General features: G+C 42.3%; 1 protein-coding gene across 15 annotated transcripts in view; it reads right to left on the bottom strand.

The window, feature by feature from the left end:
• The window catches only part of LDB3 (LIM domain binding 3), a 205,526-nt gene that overhangs the window by 39,423 nt on the left and 143,887 nt on the right, over positions 1–22,216 (bottom strand). For 6 of the 15 annotated variants that reach the window (XM_044300293.1, XM_044300294.1, XM_044300292.1 and 3 more), the window contains 3 exons: positions 21,522–21,557; positions 20,521–20,733; positions 12,099–12,209 (listed from right to left, as the gene is read on the bottom strand). In XM_044300293.1, coding sequence (XP_044156228.1) covers positions 12,099–12,209; positions 20,521–20,733; positions 21,522–21,557 — 360 coding nt within the window. Of the gene's footprint in view, positions 1–12,098; positions 12,210–16,048; positions 16,226–20,520; positions 20,734–21,521; positions 21,558–22,216 lie in introns of all 15 variants that reach the window. The other 9 variants (XM_044300295.1, XM_044300298.1, XM_044300299.1 and 6 more) reach the window with 5 other exon arrangements.

Below are 22,216 nucleotides of genomic sequence, written 5' to 3'. Positions count from 1 at the left end.
TTAGTTAAGTAAACAAAGTTAGTTTAAAAATGCCTCAAAATCATCTAAAAATAATAAAAGTGATAATTTTCTTTCAACCTTTGTCTGACAACAGGGTGAATAGTGACACCAAGCACCTTCACACTTTCTACTTGTTGTCAGGGGTGAAGAGTCACTGACCTCTCCGCACTAAAGGAAGGTATTTTGTTAATAACCAGCCAGCTTTTGTAGCTGTACCTCAGATACACTTTTCTTGGAAGATATGAGGCACCAATTCTTTTGGATACACCAGTTCTTTTGGGTATGTTTCTCTTCTTGAGCAGAGGTGAAGTAGTAAATATAGGAGTAATATAAAGGGCTTCCAAGGCTGGTGGCAGCATGGGAGACTTATATTTGTGTCTACCAGGTGAAAATATTGAATGGGAAGAAAAGGAACATGTCAAGATTTATAATAGCTGCTTTGTGAGAATTTAATGTTTATATCATATTCTAAAATTGGCCATTAAATGAGAAAATCATATTTATTATATTGTGTGAGCAATGACTCCTATCTGGATTCAACCACTGCCATCCAATCCTGGTGCTGAAGGCATGATCTGGTCTCTTCAGTGGATCAGGAGTATAAGTGTATAAGGAGCTTAAACTCCCTGGGGTTATATTTGCCTTGGTGCAAACTGGGAAAATGATCCATCTATTTAAAAAGTAGTCTGATCAGTGTTTGGTTTGTGGCAAAATATGTGAGATTTGGTTACATAACTACAGTAGTTTTCTTTGTTTCATTTTTTAACTCCTTATATCAATTGAAGAGACCAACCCACAAGCTGATTGAAGAGCATTTGGGATGCTATATTAAGGATGTTTTCTAGGGTTCAGTAAGGGTATAGATCTATATGGTTGCCTTTATCATAGCAAGCACTTTATGAAGGACACTCTAGAGGGAGTTGTATGCAAAAGTTTGCTAACGCCTTAAGTTGTGGCCTTACCACCAGGAATGGATGACCATACTGATATCATCAGCAAGAATCTATTTGAACACCATCTGGTATGGATGAGTGATACCATTGGCACACTAGGTAAAACTTTTGCACACACTTTTAGTATGTGTTATCTTTATGTGCCTGATCACACATTATTGTCAACTGTGATAATATTTTAGAATACTCAATAAAATATTTTTTATAATAGGGCTACGTTTCCAGTGACTGTGGACATGTTTTGTCATAATATTGTTATGACCAGTATCATTTAGTGAATCCTCCACATCTTGGATAAAACAGATTGTTTAATGTAGTGTGCTGACTGGATAGGTGCTTAGACCCTCACCAGTCGCCAAATTAGAGGACCCTAATCCCTTGTAGCACCTCCCCCGGGAAGACCATGGTGAGGAGATTGTATAAAGTGACAGTTGAGAATACATGCTAAGCCATCTCACGCAGCTGTTACATGGGCCGTGCACATGTCTGACCACCGCCTAAAAAGTGTGAAGGACATGGAAATCCTTACCTTGTAAAAAAAAACAGACCAGCTAGGATTTATTTTTTTACAGAATAGAATTGTAATCTTGAAAGGTTTTTTTTTTTAATGCACCTAAGCATAAAAAGTGTTTACGAAGAATATATTGTTTCTGAATGAGGACTACTTCACATATTATCATAATTATATGACAATTGTAGTTGTGACTTTTCATATCCTGTAAACTTGAAACATTGTTAACATCTTGTTTGACTCTAGTGGTCTGAAGTTGAACCTAGAATGTCAAAATAAAATTAGTGGGGAAAAAAATACCCTGTTCCCCTACAAATGTTTTGGTCAAAAATCCTGCAAAGGAAAATATAAAGCATTAATATAAAATGTTTCAGATGTAGAAAGGACAACCATTAAAATGTTAGGTGATATGTGGATCACAGTCTTGAAAGTAAATTCAATTGAAACAACTTTCCACGTTGACATGTTATAGAATATTTGAATGGCTTAATTTTCCTAAAAAGAAGGTACTTACACTAATAACATCTTAAGTGTGTACATTACATGGCTAACACATGGCAAACGGGACAATACTTGGACAAGCCATGCTTAATAGCTTTTCTTCCATGAAAATGTATGCAAGCTTCCTTCTCAACCCAGAAAAGCAGTCATTGATAGGGCACCAGGTGGCAGCAGAATGTTTTAACTATGTATAACTATGTTTAAAATATGCTGGGGTGATGGTAGTCACTCTATACAGAGACAACAGCGAGGATGGGGAGAGTAGGTCGAAAGAGGCAAGTTCAGCTCTCCTCTAATGAGTTCATTGAATTCATAAACATGGGCCTGGCTTATAGAATTGATTAACACATGGCACAAATTTTTTTAGTGCCCGTTGTCCTATTAGCCTTATGGACCTGGCTGCTTATATGCTGTCTGATCAGGCAGTGATTTAGTAAATGTAAGGGCTTTTGTACATTCAACTCTAACACTCACTTTCCTCAATAGAATTGCTGCATTTCTATGATATTCATGACCATATATTTTACTATGCTACCCTGCAGTTGTAGCACGGGGGATACAGAAATCAAAAGTGCTCCCTGCATGGTGCTGATGCCTATAGGATATCTGCAAAGTGTAAGTGGATGGAACCGGTTGGCACAGTTGGTGATATCACTCACCGGGATCTGCCTACTAGTGTTGATCGAGCACCATAGTGCTTGGGGGCTTGGGCCGAACACATTGAGATGCTCGGGTGCTCTACCGAGCACCCAACCACTATGGGAGTCAATGGGAGAACCCGAGCATTAAACTAGGCAGCCTCCCCTCTTTATAGGAAAAGTTCAGAAATTGATGGAAACACCATCGAAATGGTTCGGGAACAGCATGGGGAGGATGTCTGGATGCATCTCGGACTCCCAGGTCGCTGCTGGGAACAATGTTGTCCGAGTAGTATGCCACTTTTACAGACTGACAATAATACGCACAAAACCAAAGATAAAATCGATTTTAGATAAAAAATTCTTAGGAAACATTCTTTCCTGTATATTTACTTATATATAAAGTGCAAGTGCTGCCACCATTCAGATGTCTGCCCTATCAACTTTTGTTGTTACTTTCAGCGCCAACCACGATTACCACGGGTAAGGGGGAATCAGTGTTCGATTCTAGAGAGGGAGCCTGAGAAACGGCTACGGCTACCACATCCAAGCAAGGCAGCATGTGCGCAAATTACCTATTAGGTATAATTAGGTGAGGGCCTGAAGGTGAGCTGACCCTGTAAAATATTTTAGGTACAGGCCTGCAGGTGAGCTGACCCTCTAAAAAATTATATGCGAGGGCATGCTGGTGAGCTGACCCTGTCAAACATTATATGCGAGGGCCTGCTAGTAAGCTGATCCTGTAAAAGATTGTAGGTGAGGGCCTGCTGGTGAGCTGAACCTCTAAAAGGTTGTAGGTGAGGGCCTGCAGGTGAGCTGACCCTCTAAAAAATTATATGCAAAGGCCTTCAGGTGAGCTGACCCTGTAAAAGATTGTAGGTGAAGGCCTGCTGGTGAGCTGACCCTGTAAAAAATTATATGCGAGGGCCTGCTGGTGAGCTGACCCTGTAAAACATTATATGCGAGAGCCTGCTGGTGAGCTGACCCTGTAAAAGATTTTAGGTGCGGGACTGCAGGTGAGCTGACCCTGTAAATGATTTTAGGTGCGGGCCTGCTGGTGAGCTGACCCTGTAAAACATTATATGCGAAGGGCATATATGCGAGGGCATTATATGCAATGAATAAACATGTTGATATGATGGAAGAGGAGGAGGAGGATGAGAAAAGGAAGATTCAACCATATACCCTTGTTTGTGGTGGAAGGGGTGCATGGGAATACAGTGTATTCAGTACATTTTAAACAACACATTTAAAGTGCCTTTATATTGATCAGCTTACCTCTGGTGGAATTGAGAAGTCATTGTCAATCCAGGCCTTGTTCAGTTTTATAAGAGTCAACCTGTCAGCATTTTCAGTTGACAGGCGGATACTCTTATTTGTTATAATGCCACCAGCAGCAATAAATACCCGTTCAGACAAGGTGTAGAGCACCTGTTCGTGCCACTTCCAGCTTGAATATCCAGTAGTTGTAAAGCACCAAGGACCATTAAGGACGATCATTGAGGACGCTGACATGGTCTACTATGTACTCCTTCACCATCTTCCAAAATGTTTTCCTCCTTGTGACACTAGGCCACGCTTCAGGGTGAGGGTGCTGGCGGGGTGTCATGAAAGTGTCTCAGGCTTTGGAGAGTGTTGCCCTGCCTCTATTGGAACTGCTGTGTGTTCCCCCTGTCTCCCCTCCACGGTTGGCCAAGGAACTACGGACTCTGCCGCCAGCGTTGTTAGATGGAAATTTTTGGAGCAATTATTTAACAAGGATATTCTGGTATTGCACCATTTTCTCATCCTCTCCACCAAAGGAATGAGGAATAAGAAGTTCTCTTTGTAGCAGGGATCGAGAAGGGTCAACAACCAGTAATTTGTGTTGTCTAAAATGCGTATATCGCGTGGGTCGCTGGAAAGGCAGCCTAACATGATGTCAGCCATGTGTGCCAGAGTACCAACAGGCAAGACTTCACTAAGACAGTGAAGTCAGGAGGATGACTCTCAATCTCCTCATCCTCTTCCTCCTCTTCTGCCCACCCACGCTGAACAGATGGAATTAAACTTCCACGGGTACTACCCTCTGTAGCGAAGGCAACCGTCTCCTGCTCCTCCTCTTCGTCGTCAAATTCGCGCTAAGAAGATGAACTGAGAGTGGTTTGGCTATCACCCTGTGTAATGTCTTCCCCCATTTCCACCTCTTCCACATGCAAAGCATCGCCCTTAATTGTGAGCAGTGAGCGTTTGAGTAGACACGAAGGTGGGATGATTACGCTGATAATAGCATTATCGACGCTCACCATCTGTGTTGATTCCTCAAAGTTTCTTAAAACCTCACAGAGGTCAGACATCCATAACCACTCCTCGCTTGTGAATAGCAGAAGCTGACCGGAAAGGCGACGGCCATGTTGCAGCTGGTATTCCACTACTGCCCTCTGCTGCTCACAAAGCCTGGCCCACATGTGGAACGTCGAGTTCCAGCGCATGCTCACGTTGCTGCTGCAGCATTGACAGACCGGCTGAAGCTGTTGATGACTTGTGGAAATGGGCACACACACGGCGCACCTTCACCAGTAGCTCAAAGAAATTGGGGTAGATTTTGAGAAACTGCTGAACCACTAAATTTAAGACGTGGGCTAGGCATGGGATTTGTGTGAGCTTGCCGAGCTCCAAAGCCGCCACCAAGTTAGGGCCATTATCAGACACAACCATGCCTGGTTCTAGGTTGAGTGGCAAGAGCCACAGCTCAGTCTGGTCTCTTATCCTCTGCCACAGCTTTGCAGTGGTGTGCTGTTTGTTCCCTAAGCATATCAGCTTCAGCTGGCCTGTTGCCGCTTCCCCACTGCAGTGCTACACTGCTTCCAGCTACCGACTGACTGGTGCTGCACGCTGATAATTTGAAGGTGGAAGTGGAGGGGAAGGCAGAGGAGAAGAAGTGGGAGTTGGAGCCACTAATGTAGGTGCGGGCGCAAACCCTGATCGACGTAGGGCCCGCAATCCTTGGCGTCGGTAGCACCTGTGCCATCCCAGGGTACGACTCGCTCCCGGCCTCCACAACATTCATCCAGTGTGCCGTCATGGAAATGTAGCGTCCATGGCCGGATGCACTTGTCCATGTGTCCGTGGTTAAGTGGACCTTCCCAGTAACTGCGTTGGTCAGGGCACCTCTGATGTTACGGGACACATATTGGTGTAAGGCGGGCACGGCACACCTTAAAAAATAGTGGCGACTGTGGACTGCCGCCAACATGAGGCTGTGGAAGGCCTCAGTGTCCACAAGCCTAAATGTCAACATTTCCAGGGCCAGTAATTTGGAAAGCTGCGCATTTAGTGCTATGGCCTGTGGGTAGGTGAATGGCTGGGTATTTGCGCTTGCATTCAAATGCCTGGGGTAATGAAATTTGTATGCTGCGCTGGGACACGGAAGTGGATGTGGTCACGGATGGTGCTTGCAAAGGTCCAGGTGCAGGGTGGGAGGTATCCAGGCCTGCGCCTTTGATGGGATATTGGCCAGTACATAACACAGGGGAAGAGGAGGCAGTGGTGTGACACGCAGACACAGACTGTGGACCCAGACGTTCGGACCACCTATTAAGGTGCTTTGATGCCATGTGGCAGATCATGCTAGTGGTGGTGAGGTTGCTAGTGTTCACGCCCCTACTCATTTTGGTATGGCACAGGTTGCAAATGACAATTCTTTTGTCATCCACATATTCCTCAAAAAAGCGCCATACTGCGGAACACATACCCTTTGGCAAGGGAGATTTCCACAAGGGGGTGCTCTGTGGAACAGTTGCGGGCCTGTTTGGTGTGGCCCGCCTTCTCCCTTTTGTAACCCCACTGCCTCTTCCAGTCTGTTGCGGTGCTGCGGATCCCTCCCCCTCTGTACTGCTGTCCTCTCTCCTCTTTCCACCTTCCTAGGTTGGGTCAGTGACTTCATCGTCCACCACCTCCTCTTCCACTTCCTCACTCTGCTCATCCTCCTGACTTGTTGACCTAACCACAACCTCAGTGATTGACAACTGTGTCTTATCCTCTTCCTCAACCTCTTTAGACAGTAATTGCTGTTAAGTTATTGGCAACTGTGTCTCATCATCATCCACCTCATTAAACAGTAATTGCCGTTCCCCACCGTCATCTTCTTGTGACTATGGATGTTCAAGAGTTTGGGAATCAGGGCACAAGATCTGTCCCTCTTCAAGCGTGCTTGGCGAGAGGGCCAAATCAAGGAATGGCGAGGAAAAGAGGTCCTCGAATATCCAAGTGTGGGATCACTTGTTTGAGCAGACTCTCGATGGTGGGAGGAAGGAGTATTAAGACTGGACTTGGTGGAAGACAGGGTGGTGCTTAACTGACTGGAAGCATTATCTGCTGCAATCCAACCGACCACCTGGTCGCACTGGTCTGACTTCAAGAGTGGTGTCCTGCGCCGGCCTGCAAACTGGGACATGAGGCTAGGTATCGTGGATGACAGTTTTTTTTGTGCTCTGGCAGCAAGTACAGTTTCAACGGGTCCAGGGTCACGGCCTCTGCATGCACCATCACGGACACTTCCCCATCCCTTACAGCTCGTCTTCTTCATTTTAAATGTGATATATGCTTGAAAGTATGTCACACTTACAGTAGCATAGGATTTGGAAGTGTATGCGCAAAAAAATGTAAAAAGGTATTTGGGATGTGGAAACGTCACACAGGAGATATCCCGCAGATAATGTCAATGCTGTCACCAGCGGCTAATAAAACATTACAAGGAATGTCACAGGTATTTGGGATGAGGAAACGTTATATTGGAGCGGTACTACCGGTAATGTCACTGTCCAAAGCGTCTACGTAAAAAGCACACTATATGTCACAGATAAAAATTTTAGGTGCACACGTTACACTGGAGATGTGGCACTGGTAATGTCATTGTCCGCAACGATCACTGTCTATTGAAAAAGTACACTGGATGTCACAGATATTTTTTGGATGTGCACACTTTACACTGGAGATGTGGCTCAGTTAATCTCACTGTCCGCAGCGGACACTGTCTATTGAAAAAGTACTCTGGAGGTCACAGATATTTTTTGGATGCGCACACTATACACTGGAGATGTGGTGCAGCTAATCTCGCTGTCCGCAGCGGACACCATCTATTGAAAAAGTACACGGGATGTCACAGATATTTTTGGGATGCGCATACTTTAAACAGGAGATGTGGTGCGGATAATTTAACTGTCCGCAGCGGACACCATCTACGGAAAAAGTACACTGGATGTCACTGATAATTTAGGGATGCGCACACTTTACAGAGGAGATATGGAGCTGATAATTTAACTGTCTGCAGCGGCCTATTAGAGGCTATTTAGCGCAGGATGCGCTAAAAATATATACAGTTGCAAGAAAAAGTATGTGAACCCTTTGGAATTATATGGATTTCTGCACAAATTGGTCATAAAATGTTATCTGATCTTCATCTAAGTCACAACAATAGACAATCACAGTCTGCCTAAAGTAATAACACACAAAGAATTAAATGTTACCATGTTTTTATTGAACACACCATGTAAACATTCACAGTGCAGGTGGAAAAAGTATGTGAACCCCTAGACTAATGACATCTCCAAGAGCTAAATGGAGTGAGGTGTCAGCCAACTGGAGTCCAATCAATGAGATTGGAGGTGTTGGATACAGCTGCCCTGCTCTATCAAAAACACACACCAGTTCTGGGTTTGCTTTTCACAAGAAGCATTACCTGATGTGAATGATGCCTCGCACAAAAGAGCTCTCAGAAGACCTACGATTTAGAATTGTTGACTTGCATAAAGCTGGAAAGGGTTATAAAAGTATCTCCAAAAGCCTTGCTGTTCATCAGTCCACGGTAAGACAAATTGTCTATAAATAAAGTTCAGCACTGCTGCTACTCTCCCTAGGAGTGGCCGTCCTGTAAAAATGACTGCAAGAGCACAGCGCAGACTGCTCAATGAGGTGAAGAAGAATCCTAGAGTGTCAGCTAAAGACATACAAAAGTCTCTGACATATGCTTACATCCATGTTAGCAAATCTACCATACATAAAACACTAAACAAGAATGGATTTCATGGGAGGATACCAGAGAGGAAGCCACTGCTGTCCAAAAAAAACATTGTTGCACGTTTACAGTTTGAAGAAGAGCACCTGGATACTCCAGAGCAGTACTGGCAAAATATTCTGTTGACAGATGAAACCAAAGTTAAGTTGTTTAAAAAGAAACACACAACACTATGTGTGGAGAAAAAGGGGCACAGCACACCAACATCAAAACCTCATCCCAACTTTGAAGTATGGTGGTGGGGGCATCATGATTTGGGGCTGCTTTGCTGCATCAGGGCCTGGACAGATTGCTATCATCAAAGGAAAAATTAATTCCCAAGTTTATCAAGACATTTTGCAGGAGAACTTAAGGCCATCTGTCCACCAGCTGAAGCCCAACAGAAGATGGATGTTGCAACAGGATAACTACCCAAAGCATAGAAGTAAATCAACAACAGAATGGCTTAAAGGGACTCTGTCACCAGTTTCTAACCCCCCCTTTTAAAACTATTGTTCTCTCCATGGTGCCCTTGTCATTACAAAGCTGTTGTTATAAGATAAATCCGCCGTCTAGTTTTGATAAAAATCGCTTTTATCTAACCTGTCAATCTTCTGGACGTTTCTGAAGGTCTGAATCTGCCGCTCTCCGCCGCCGCCGTTGGTGCCCAGCTCGTCCCCTGATCCTTTCAGCGCCGCCTGAATGTAAAAGAAATCCGCCTCCGGCTCTCCTCAGTGCCCCCTCCTCCTTTTCAAAGATCCCGCGCGTGCGCACAGGCCTGTGCCTGATGCGCCCGTGCGGACTTTTAGATTCTGCCTCATTGAGCGAAGTGCGCATGCGCGCGCGCACGTGCGCGAACATGCGCGAATGCGTTTTGCTCTATCAAAAACACACACCAGTTCTGGGTTTGCTTTTCACAAGAAGCATTACCTGATGTGAATGATGCCTCGCACAAAAGAGCTCTCAGAAGACCTACGATTTAGAATTGTTGACTTGCATAAAGCTGGAAAGGGTTATAAAAGTATCTCCAAAAGCCTTGCTGTTCATCAGTCCACGGTAAGACAAATTGTCTATAAATAAAGTTCAGCACTGCTGCTACTCTCCCTAGGAGTGGCCGTCCTGTAAAAATGACTGCAAGAGCACAGCGCAGACTGCTCAATGAGGTGAAGAAGAATCCTAGAGTGTCAGCTAAAGACATACAAAAGTCTCTGACATATGCTTACATCCATGTTAGCAAATCTACCATACATAAAACACTAAACAAGAATGGATTTCATGGGAGGATACCAGAGAGGAAGCCACTGCTGTCCAAAAAAAACATTGTTGCACGTTTACAGTTTGAAGAAGAGCACCTGGATACTCCAGAGCAGTACTGGCAAAATATTCTGTTGACAGATGAAACCAAAGTTAAGTTGTTTAAAAAGAAACACACAACACTATGTGTGGAGAAAAAGAGGCACAGCACACCAACATCAAAACCTCATCCCAACTTTGAAGTATGGTGGTGGGGGCATCATGATTTGGGGCTGCTTTGCTGCATCAGGGCCTGGACAGATTGCTATCATCAAAGGAAAAATTAATTCCCAAGTTTATCAAGACATTTTGCAGGAGAACTTAAGGCCATCTGTCCACCAGCTGAAGCCCAACAGAAGATGGATGTTGCAACAGGATAACTACCCAAAGCATAGAAGTAAATCAACAACAGAATGGCTTAAAGGGACTCTGTCACCAGTTTCTAACCCCCCCTTTTAAAACTATTGTTCTCTCCATGGTGCCCTTGTCATTACAAAGCTGTTGTTATAAGATAAATCCGCCGTCTAGTTTTGATAAAAATCGCTTTTATCTAACCTGTCAATCTTCTGGACGTTTCTGAAGGTCTGAATCTGCCGCTCTCCGCCGCCGCCGTTGGTGCCCAGCTCGTCCCCTGATCCTTTCAGCGCCGCCTGAATGTAAAAGAAATCCGCCTCCGGCTCTCCTCAGTGCCCCCTCCTCCTTTTCAAAGATCCCGCGCGTGCGCACAGGCCTGTGCCTGATGCGCCCGTGCGGACTTTTAGATTCTGCCTCATTGAGCGAAGTGCGCATGCGCGCGCGCACGTGCGCGAACATGCGCGAACGCGCGTGCGCGCTTCGCTCAACGAGGCAGAATCTAAAAGTCCGCACGGGCGCATCAGGCACAGGCCTGTGCGCACGCGCGGGATCTTTGAAAAGGAGGAGGGGGCACTGAGGAGAGCCGGAGGCGGATTTCTTTTACATTCAGGCGGCGCTGAAAGGATCAGGGGAGGAGCTGGGCACCAATGGCGGCGGCGGAGAGCGGCAGATTCAGACCTTCAGAAACGCCCTGGGCACCTTATCCAGAAGATTGACAGGTTAGATAAAAGCGATTTTTATCAAAACTAGACGGCGGATTTATCTTATAACAACAGCTTTGTAATGACAAGGGCACCATGGAGAGAACAATAGTTTTAAAAGGGGGGGTTAGAAACTGGTGACAGAGTCCCTTTAAACAGAAGAAAATACACCTTCTGGAGTGGCCCAGTCAGAGTCCTGACCGCAACCCGATTGAGATGCTGTGGCATGACCTCAAGAAAGCGATTCACACCAGACGTCGCAAGAATATTGCTGAACTGAAACAGTTCTGTAAAGAGGAATGGTCAAGAATTACTCCTGACCGTTGTGCACGTTTGATCTGCAACTACAGGAAACATTTGGTTGAAGTTATTGCTGCCAAAGGAGGTTCCACCAGTTATTAAATCCAAGGGTTCACATACTTTTTCCACCTGCACACACTCCCTACACTCTGTCCCTTCCTATGCACAGCTCTCCCTAAGACTGAGCAATTCAGCACAGGTTGCGCTACAAACATATATTGCTGTTGTCACACACAATAGTCCTTAAAAAGACTTTTGGGTCTCTGAAAAGTTTTTGTAATAAAAATCTTCCAATAACACTCTTTCCCTTCTTATGCTCAGCTCTCCCTGACTAAGACTGAGTCAAACAAGTGTCATCAAGTGCTTTAAAGCACCCAATGATGCGTTCCGGCCGGCCAATCACTGTAATGGCATTACAGTGCATGCCGTTACCTCCCTGCACGTTTATTGGCTGTGTAGCAGGCAACAAACGTGCCGGGAGGAGACTCAAGCATTGCGCTCGAGCAAATGCGGTACTCGGCCGAGCATCGAGATCATCACTACTGTCTACCAGCTCCATTCAGGAGCCGGAAGAGGTAATGTAGTGGAATGGAGAAGACATGAGTGTTTTTGATTTTTTTTTTCTTTTAGGTCCCCACTAATATTTGAATGTTCAGTTCTTGTTCTTGTGGATGTTAAACCAAATCAGTCAGAAACATTAATTATGTAAAAGATCGCAATAATAAATTCTTGTGACATTGCTTCAATACATTGTAAAATGATGGTTTGAGATGGTGTGAATGGTTTAGAGAAAAAAAATATTCAAATGTATACCTAGACTGTGCTGATATGGCACAAGATATAGTGGAGGCTGCGGCGGAAATGTTCTTAGCTCCCTGGCTGGGTTTGATTTGTGAAGGAGACATGTTGGCAGCTGTAGGTACTCTGAAAACGATATTGCAAAGCGTGAGACACAGAGCAAAGACAGATGACACAAAAACAATATAGACATGGTGACAAGGATATACAGGCTTTAGATGATGTTCTACTTATTTCTCTGAAACCTTGTTAATGCAAATACCTCATATTACCCATTTTGTCATGTTAAGGCTACTTTCACACTTGCGGCAGGACGGATCCGACAGGCTGTTCACCATGTTGGATCCGTCCTGCCGCTATTTCGCCGTGCCACCGGACCGCCGCTCCGTCCCCATTGACTATAATGGGGACGGGGCGGAGCTCCGGTGCAGCACGGCGGTGCACGGCGAAAGCCGACGGACTAAAAAGTCCTGCATGTCCGACTTTTTAGTTCGGCGGCTTTCGCCGTGCACCGCCGTGCTGCACCGGAGCTCCGCCCCCGTCCCCATTATAGTCAATGGGGACGGAGCGGCGGTCCGGCGGCACAGCGAAATAGCGGAAGGACGGATCCGACATGGTGAACAGCCTGTCGGATCCGTCCTGCCGCAAGTGTGAAAGTACCCTAAGTGTAATTTGTTTCAGCTAATTTTTTATATAGTGTAGCAACAGGGATGTAAAGATTCTCATAATATATTTTATTATACTATATTAGGGATAGATGTTTCTTTGTTTTAGAAAACAGGGTATAAAGAGCCTTTCTCAGAAAATTGAGCATCACTAAGGAGAGTAATTTTCCAGTCTTCATTTGTACTGAGCGCTGAAGACGCCTGTGTGTAACAAGTCAGATATGCAGGGTGATGGGCAGTGATCATTATGGCATATGTACATTGTCATGGACTGGGCTAATGACAAGAGGCAGGCTGGAAGACTCTGTATGTTGCACACAGGTGTCTTCAGCGTGTAGTAGAATGCTGAACACTCTCCTTAGAGCTTTGCTATGAAGACTCTTTACACCTTGTTTTCTAGTAAAAAGAAATACGTTTCCCTAATAAAATATAGCACAAAAATGTTTAATCCTCTGTCCCTACACAATATTAAACATGAACTGAAAAGAACAGTAAGGCTCCATTCACACGTCCGTGGTGTCTTGCAGACCCTCAAATTGCGGATCCACAACACACCTGCCCGGTACCCCTATAGAAATGCCTATTCTTGTCCGCAGCTGTGGACAAGAATAGGACATGTTCTATCTTTTGCGGAGCTGCGGACTCGAAGATCGGGGCTGCGCTCAGCAAATGCGGATGCGGACAGCACACTGTGTGCTGTCCGCATCCATTCCGTCCCTATAGAAAATGAATGATTCCGCACCCGTTGCGCAAAATTGCGGAACAGATGCGGACCCATATGCGGACGTGTGAATGGAGCCTTACACTTTCAAGTAAATGCCCAAGATACCAGATATCATATTAATAAAAAACATATATACTTACCTTCCTGAACCCCACCATGCCAGTGCCACTGCGCTTCTCCTCCCCACCACTGTAACTGTGACTTAATGTTTTGATTGCAGCAAAGACATGCTGTATACATCACATGTCTCCTGCAACCAATGAGTGGCCTCAGTGGTATATAACAAAAGACCTTTGCGGCAATTGATTGGCATGCTGCAGTCATGTACAGTATACGGGCACGTCACCACTGCAGTCAGGGCAAAAAAGGCATGCCAGGAAGACGGAGTGGCAGGGCGTGACAAGGGGAGTTTGGGATGGTAAGTATACCATCTGATAGCTTTCCTGACAGTTAAATATCATATACAATCATGGACTATATATATATTTTTTTAGATTTCTCTTGCTAGAATGAAATTACTTAATATCTTCCATTAGCGGCTCGATGAGATGTTGAGACTGGGATGCAAAAAAAAGTAGACAATGGTGTCTATATGAGGTAAAGCAAATACCTTTATAAGCAGAACCACATCTTAAAACGCAGAAGTGATTAGTAAAACACATTATAATCACACACACAACAACAAACTATTACTGTTACAGTAAGTTGCATAGAAAGACGCCACACTCCTAGACTTCATAGGTACCTGCAAATGAATTCTAGGTGGTCTGCTTTAGGAAATTCCTTGTTGTTACAAGGGCTGCTCGAAAATAAGCCAGTCACAGAGTGTAATTTGAAGGGGTCAGAACCTGGCAAGAAGTGTTCAATTCCCATGCAGCACCACCACAGACCACAGGGGAATGAAATATTACATGGTGCCTAATAAAAGCAGTGGACTATCCATATAATGCATACCATACCATGCCCTCTTAAGACAGAATCATTAGTTATAATGATTCTCCTTTCTGTCTAATTCACGTAATAAAGAACAACTGTCATTTAAATCAGATGATCCTAAAAGGATATATGAGCAGCTCCTTAAAGAACTCCTGCAAAAAAAAAAAAAAACTCTCTCACCTGCTAGAAATGTACATGATGTAATCTATGGTGAATATAATCTTCTCATCAGTGACTGTATTTGTGAGTTATCCCCTCCCTTCTGAGCCTCAGCTGTGTCATGTGACCAACTCTCTGATTTCCAACTGTCAGTTACCTCTCTATTTCTTCCTATGAGACTGACATTGAGGCTCCCATAGGAATACATAGAGAAACTGACTTCCTGTACACACATAAGATGCTGTGTTATTTGGAAAGTCTGATCGCTAGTCACATGACACAGCTGAGAAGCAGAAGGGAGGAGATAGCGCACCAATACAGACGCTGGTAAGAAGACTACCTTCACTACAGATTACATCATGTATCTTTCTAGCAGGTCAGACAATATTTTTTTTTGCGGGAGTACTTCTTTAAAGGGTTATTTCCCATCTTATAAATCGATAGTGTATTGCTAGGGTATGCCATCTCTTTATATTTGTTGTAGGTCTGCTGGATCGGTGTAGCTTCCAGAGGTCAAACTTCCACTAAATAGGAATAACCCTTTAAAGTTCCATGGTACTAAGTCTCAGCATATCTATAAACATGAAAAACTCTCAAGTACTGCACACAATGTATGCTGAAATGAATATGTTCTATTCACAAAGAACCAACTATTTATAAATTAGACTGGCCCATGTGTTGTGGAATGTGGTCACTAATTTATAATTCCAGTTTCTCAATTTCAAGAAGCCTGAAATAAGTGAGAAGTCAGAATGTGAAAACCTTTTCATAAAAAAAATAATAATAAGTAGCTATTAAGTTTTTTTAAATAAAATTCTCAGCCTGTTCTATGTATTGGACCACAACAAATTCTAAATGTGCTTGACACAGAGATTTTCCAACATGATTTTCCAATGATTTCACTATATATATATATATATATAGTAAAGGAAACCACTGGCAGCACCACCCTAAAAAAGTATAAGGGGAAACGGATGCAATATCCAAATACGGTAACAGGTGCTTACCCACTTGTAGAGAGCAAAAAAAATCGGACTGCGCTCCAAAGCGTATCATCAATCAAAAAGGGTGTTTTTAATCACCCATATGGTGGCAAAGAGCTCTTTGCCACCATATGGGTGATTAAAAACACACTTTTTGATTGACGATACGCTTTGGAGTGCACTCCGATTTTTTTTGCTCTCTCTATATATATATGTGAAACCCCAATGCATTACTCTTAGTAACGGTCAGTGTGATTGAGACATAAGCCCATGTATGCCCAGTGGATGTAACCACGTAACCATGTTTGGCCTTTCATTTACATATTTCACTTTTTCAGTTGTTGGAGGCCCCTGAATAGTTTCTAATGTTAGTAATTGGCTAAAAATATACTTAGAGGGAAGAGGAAAAGAAATATGCTTGATTTGCAAACCTGTAAACTGTTGATAAAGGTGGTCAGGAAGAAGAAAAAAACTGATCATGTATGTTAAACGCGTTACCTCTCACTGGAAGGCGAAAAAGCTGCAGGCGAAACATAGGAAGGAGCAGCAGCTGGAAGCGGTGAGACTGCATGCTGTGGAGTGTATTGCTCAGCAGTAGCAGTTTGATGTGTAGAAGCAGCTGGCACATTCGCAAAGTCTACGCTGGCTGATGCTGGTGCATGCTCATCTGGGCTACTGATCAAAGTTAAATTGATTAAGAAAACAATTATGAAAAAATGTTGTCCCTTTTTTAACTTGAGTTATTTTTATTCTTCTCTATAACATAAATTATTTTTAAAGTGAATGTCTACCTTTTAACACCAGGTTCTAGTTCTAAAATTTGGATGCATGTGCAAAGGTTTGAAACGTAACATTTTGTCCACCTGCAGTTTCCACTAGAGGGAGATTGTGAGTTTACTATGTGCTGCTTTATAAATGCAATATGCAGTAAGCTCCTACGCTCCCTTTAGTGGTGGCTGCTTGCAGTCAAAATCATATCTTATAAATTGGTCTATGCCAGATACCGTATATTCCTCAGTATAAAAAAATGCCCACCATTTTAAAGAGATGATAAAAATTCTGTTCTGCTTAAATGTATATTATATCATTATAGTGGTTAGTTTTTCTAATACAGAGTTCCAAATTCATCTGTCACATGACAGTAAGACGCAGAAAAGTCATGTGATAAAAAAATATGTGCGGGGAGGGAATGCAAAACAGGGATAATGCCATTCACAGATGAATTCACAGAGGGATCCTTTTTACTCTGTCAAACATCTTAAATGCAGCGGTTGCTACTGAGCACTGCATCTGAGGTGTTAAAATGCCAGAATCTGAGCATGGCTGTGTATTTCATGTGGTCTTTATGCTGATCAGAGGATTGTAATAGTATGCCTCCGTGAACTCCTGCTTGTGCCGTAGTATAATGTTGCAGAACTTGTATGCAGTAATCTCCTAAGCTCCCTCGAGTGGCAGCTGTAGGCCAAGAGGGTGTTTTTAAAAAAAAGAAAATCTTTTTAAAATGTCAGTGCAGCTCTGTATGAGAAAAACACATTACCTGAAACGAAAATAGTTAGATTTTATGCATAGTTCACCAATGTGAAGCAATTATAAATAGGTTATATAGTCTGCATTGTCATACAAATTGGTAATTTTAGTAAGCAGTGCCATTAAAACTGTTATTTTATAATAAGAATTTATTGTAAAGCCATTCCAAGTATCCCTGCTATGCAATTCTTGAGTGGACACTTAACTGTGTTTTAGAAGTTGCCAATAGTACTATGTGATTAACAATATATGAACTAAGTGTTTTTTGTCCCAGGAAAATAACTATATTTCACATTTCTACCGATTCCCAATTTATTAATTTAGGTATTTTTTTGTCTGACGCTCCTGCTTCTGCTTTCTTCGCTAAGAGCTGACATGAAATTCTCTTAGGTTATCGAAGCAGGCAGAGGCAGGAGCCGCTCTGCTAATCCTGGCATAGCTCAGGGGTACAGAGTACCCATGTGCTATGCCAGGATTTAGTAAACCTCCAGGCGGCACGGGCCTCATTGATAAAATGTACAGTCCGTACTCTGTACACCACTGAGAAGTCAGCAGTGTACAGAGAAGTGAATTTTAAGCGCACAGGGAAAGGTGCGCTTTAGGGAGGGAAATGTGTAATAAAAATACAAAATACATTAATAAACTATATTACAAAAATTATTATTAGGGACACGTTCACAAAAAATCATACAAAAGTTTAGATACACTTTAGGGTAGAATGGTAGAAAATAGAAATACTTCTATCAGTGGAAACAAATAGAAATATTATATAGCTAACAGTAACACAGCATGTAATGGAGAAAAGCAAAAATATATCTCTGACTCAACTAAGGAACTGCACAGGAATATATTAAATACAAAAAACGACACAAATAATGGTCTCTACAGAAAGGAAGTACACAGTGGAAGAAATGGCAAGTAGAGCTAAGTGGAATTTGCTTGTACATGAAACGGACAATACTTAAGTGGAAGGAAAAAGTATTCCATTATGTAGGGGAGAGGTCAGAAGAAATACATGGCAGAGGGGGCACATAAACATGTTATAAAGATAAGATGTAACAGACATTAGGACAAACAGCATACTGTGAAAAAGCCAAGATAACATTATGTGGTAGGAGGAAATGACATAAAGATTACAGTCTATAGATAGTGAGGATGGAAAAGGAAAGATCGATATTCAGACGTGTCGAGGGATGGAAAATGTTATGAAGCAGCTGTAAAGAACAAAATAAATGTACCATAGATGGGATAGGAAAGTAGTGCATTGCCCGGGCACTATAGATTTCATGTAAAACCATAAGAAGAAGGCAAAACACATTCTACTGAGAACATTATAAAATCCAATTGATTTGCTCCTATAAAACTATTAATTATTGCTTTATGTGGACTGTTGTAGCATACAAAATATCATTGTTGGTAAGGTTGGCATCATTGCTTATCACATAACATAAATGGCCCCCATACACATTAGTGTATTGTTGGCCAAACCTGCCGTTTTGAGCAGGACCAGTCAAGAATCTAACAGGGAGCCCCGGAGAAGAAGGATCAGGCAAATGTATTTTTTTTGCCCGATCCTTTTGTTCTCTGGGGAGATTAGCTACCACCAGAGGTAACAGGTTTCTCCTGACCATGGAGTCGGAAGAGAAAGATTGAAGATTGGTTGAATGCTTGTTTGGCTGACAACTCCCCTTTCACCTATGCATATGTTGTGAATGGGAGAGGGGAGAAAGCTACTGCCAGTACAGTATTTTGATACTTGACTATGATATCTGACCATGTCCTAAAATGAACACTGTATGCCAGACACCTCTGCTAGGAGACTTAGCTTCCTGAGAACAGAAGGATCAAGCATGTTGAAATACAATATGCTTGACCCTTCTCTCCCTGAACATCTCCCATCATAGGAGAGCATGGAGATCTTCATACACATCAGATGGTTGGCTTATCCCAAGGAAATCATCTCATCAGCTGTCATGCATTTAATGTGTATGGCCAGTTTAAGGTGACTAAAAACACTGGCTAAAATTGTAAAATTTGAATATATAACAATATACAAAGGTTTAGGATACTCGGAGAATTCTCTGAACATGTGCAGGGTGCGCAAGCAGCAGCGCTAGCAATATTACACAAATAGAGCTTTGCAGCAGGAAACGTGCTGATTAGAAAACGTGTATGCAATAATCCTGTATGTTTTCTTTATATAGGCCCTCTATAGCACCGAGTTATGGCTGAAATGAAAATGCCATAAATGCCCAGAGCTTTCTTTGAGGGACAGATATCAGGCCGTATGGAGGAATTCTAGGTTCTAGTCTGACCTGTATTTCAACCATGTATCTACTGTATAAAGAATAAGCTCTTTCTTACATAGGGAAATGCTGTTTTACTAATGCTTTGTATTTCATGACATTGTAATCAACTTCCATGGATTTGGTGTTTTGCAACCATTTAATACAAATAGTGGGCCGTGTCCCATCAGTCAGTATGTCGGAATAGGATTTTCGGTTCCTGCACATTGTTTTAGTAGCACAGTTTGTAAGGCTGGAAAGAGTTCATCCAGTTATCCTTTTGATCCAGACAAAGGCACAGATTCTCATGATGTAGAAGCCAATTTTACTTACCTTACCAGAAGCATTTTAGTTTTAGTCAAGGAGGAGAAGCTGTAATGGAGTGCACTCTTCGCCTTCAATGTGCCATGCATCCATCAGAGCCTTTATGGAGACATGCTGCCTTATGGTACAATGTACTGTATGGCACAGTGTTAGACAGGTATTCTCCATTTAAACCAATGTTTCTAGTAGACAATATCTTCCTTGACATCCTCTATGTAGTTTTGTATAAGGTCAAAGACATACAGGGGTATATTTTAGTCATATAGACTGCTATAACTGCCAAATTATATCGCCCTGTACCACTGGGAGGTACTCTGTGAAAGAGTCCCCAAATCCATGATCAAAACTTCTGACGGTTCTACCTACTGAGTCACAAACTTGCATAGGAACACAAACTAAACCCAATAAGTAAGTAAGGGTTGAGAAGAAGATCATACCAAACTACTTAACATTAACAACTCTTATTAAAACTAGTCAAGCGGAATATGGAGAAACTGCTTCTGGCAACTAATTGAATTGCTTTTTCATGGGCACTTTTCCTTTGTACTAGTTTTTAAATAAATCTTTTTAACTAGCCACATTCATGCCATAATTAACTATTTCTAAAGCCCATCCGCCAAAGATCAGGGCTTCTCAAATTTGCAAGTCTAAGCATCGGGGGTCTGAATAAGTCTCGCACCGCTTCTCTCTATTTAAAGAACCTATTCATGATGAGCCACTCCAAAACCCAGCAAATAAAAAAATGACAAGTAGCATTGTTAGAAATGTAGTATATTTCTGAACAAAAACATCAATATTCAAAGTGTTATAAGGTTAATGCCTGTTACCTTATACCTTTTATAAGAGGATGTAACAGGGGGTGATGGTTTAAGCACTTTCTGGCTGGTATAAGTGGGTTCTCTTGGACTTTTGTCGACCCCAAACCTCACGGAATAACCTCTTGAAGGCACTGCATTTGTTTGGACAGAATTGCCATTCATGGTTGAAGACTTAGAAGGTTGCCAAACCTTATAGGTGGCAGTTTGTGGCACTGAGGTACCTGTAGGACTGGGTGATAGAAATTACAGTGTGCATTCAGCACATTCCAACCGAAGGGTTAAACTAAGGTTATCATATAAACTGTTATCGCTCATTGAAAGCCTTTGCTTTATAACTTGTCTCTGTGTGAACTATGCTCTGATGTCATTTTACCACAACAAAAAGTGATCTAGTCCTTTGGAACTCAGGTCACTATGTATTATACAACTATTAAAGATAAGATCTTACATTTAAACTGTATAGAATTTGCATTTCAAAGACTTTTTCTACTCTCTAGTGGTTTCAGAACCCACTATTTGCTAATTATTATTACTTTTACGTTTGAAAAATCATGGAATATATCATGATTAGAGATGAGCAAATTTAAATTTAGAAATTTGTTCACGCTTCATTTGGTGGTAAAAGCAGAATTGCGGTATGTATTCTGTTACCACGGACCATAACGCAATTCTATGACGGAAAGCATAACAGAATGCCTTTAGAGGCATTCCGTTATTCATTCCATCATAAAAGATCTGTCCCATTTTCGTTATGCAGGAAACGGGACGGATCTATTATGCAGGCCATAGACTTCTATTATGACAGAATGAATAACGGAATGCCTCTAAAGGCATTCCGTTATGCATTCCGTCATAGAATTGCGTTATGGCCCGTGGTAACAGAATCCATAACACAATTCTGCTTTTACCACCAAAGCGTGAATGAATTTCATAACATGGAATTTGCTTATCTCTAATCATGATCATATTGTTAAGCTGCGTAAGAGGAAGCCGAGAACACAATTAACTGCAGGTTACCTTGCTTCAGGAGATTTTGGAGCATTCTCCTTGCCGCTGTGAAAGAAGAGGATATGGTGAATATTCTTTAGGAAAGATGTAATGTGTAATACCTCTTTAAGGCAGGTGTACCAACCCGTTAAGATATTGGATATTCCTGTCATTTGTGATTAACATTTCAACCATGACTCACTCAGTCCACCAGAGTGCCAGATAGTTAATGATTTATATATTTTATACTTCGTTTTTAGATACATTTTAAAGTTGTATTTACATGGTCATATTCTGACATTCCTTCAAGATTGATTTCCTGATCTCACAGCATGGGATCCCTTCCTGTACTTGACTCTAAATGGGTTAAAGAAGCTGTTACACAGACGTTTGTACAGAGTTTTAAGTATACCCCTAGTGGAAAATAAAAACCATCCAGTGCTTATGTACTGTACCTTTGTTCGCTCAGCTGTACTAATTCACTTACAAGAAATTGTTACCTTTTTAACTATGTTACAGATACAGCAGAGTTGCAGTATTACTATTATCAATATAAACCTGCTAGCTCACATTATACTTGCATCTCCTTACTTCTTGTATACTCCTACATATTACTTGGATCACTGCTGATGCTGCAGGAATCACAGGACTTTACTGAGTAGCAGCTTCTGTCTACTAATTTAAAAACACTCGCATTCTCTATATGGGTAACATACAAGTATATA

The sequence above is a fragment of the Bufo gargarizans genome, chromosome 6 (genome assembly GCF_014858855.1).
Source record: "Bufo gargarizans isolate SCDJY-AF-19 chromosome 6, ASM1485885v1, whole genome shotgun sequence".
Classification (NCBI taxonomy): domain Eukaryota; kingdom Metazoa; phylum Chordata; class Amphibia; order Anura; family Bufonidae; genus Bufo; species Bufo gargarizans.
This window is presented reverse-complemented; position numbering and strand designations above follow the sequence as displayed.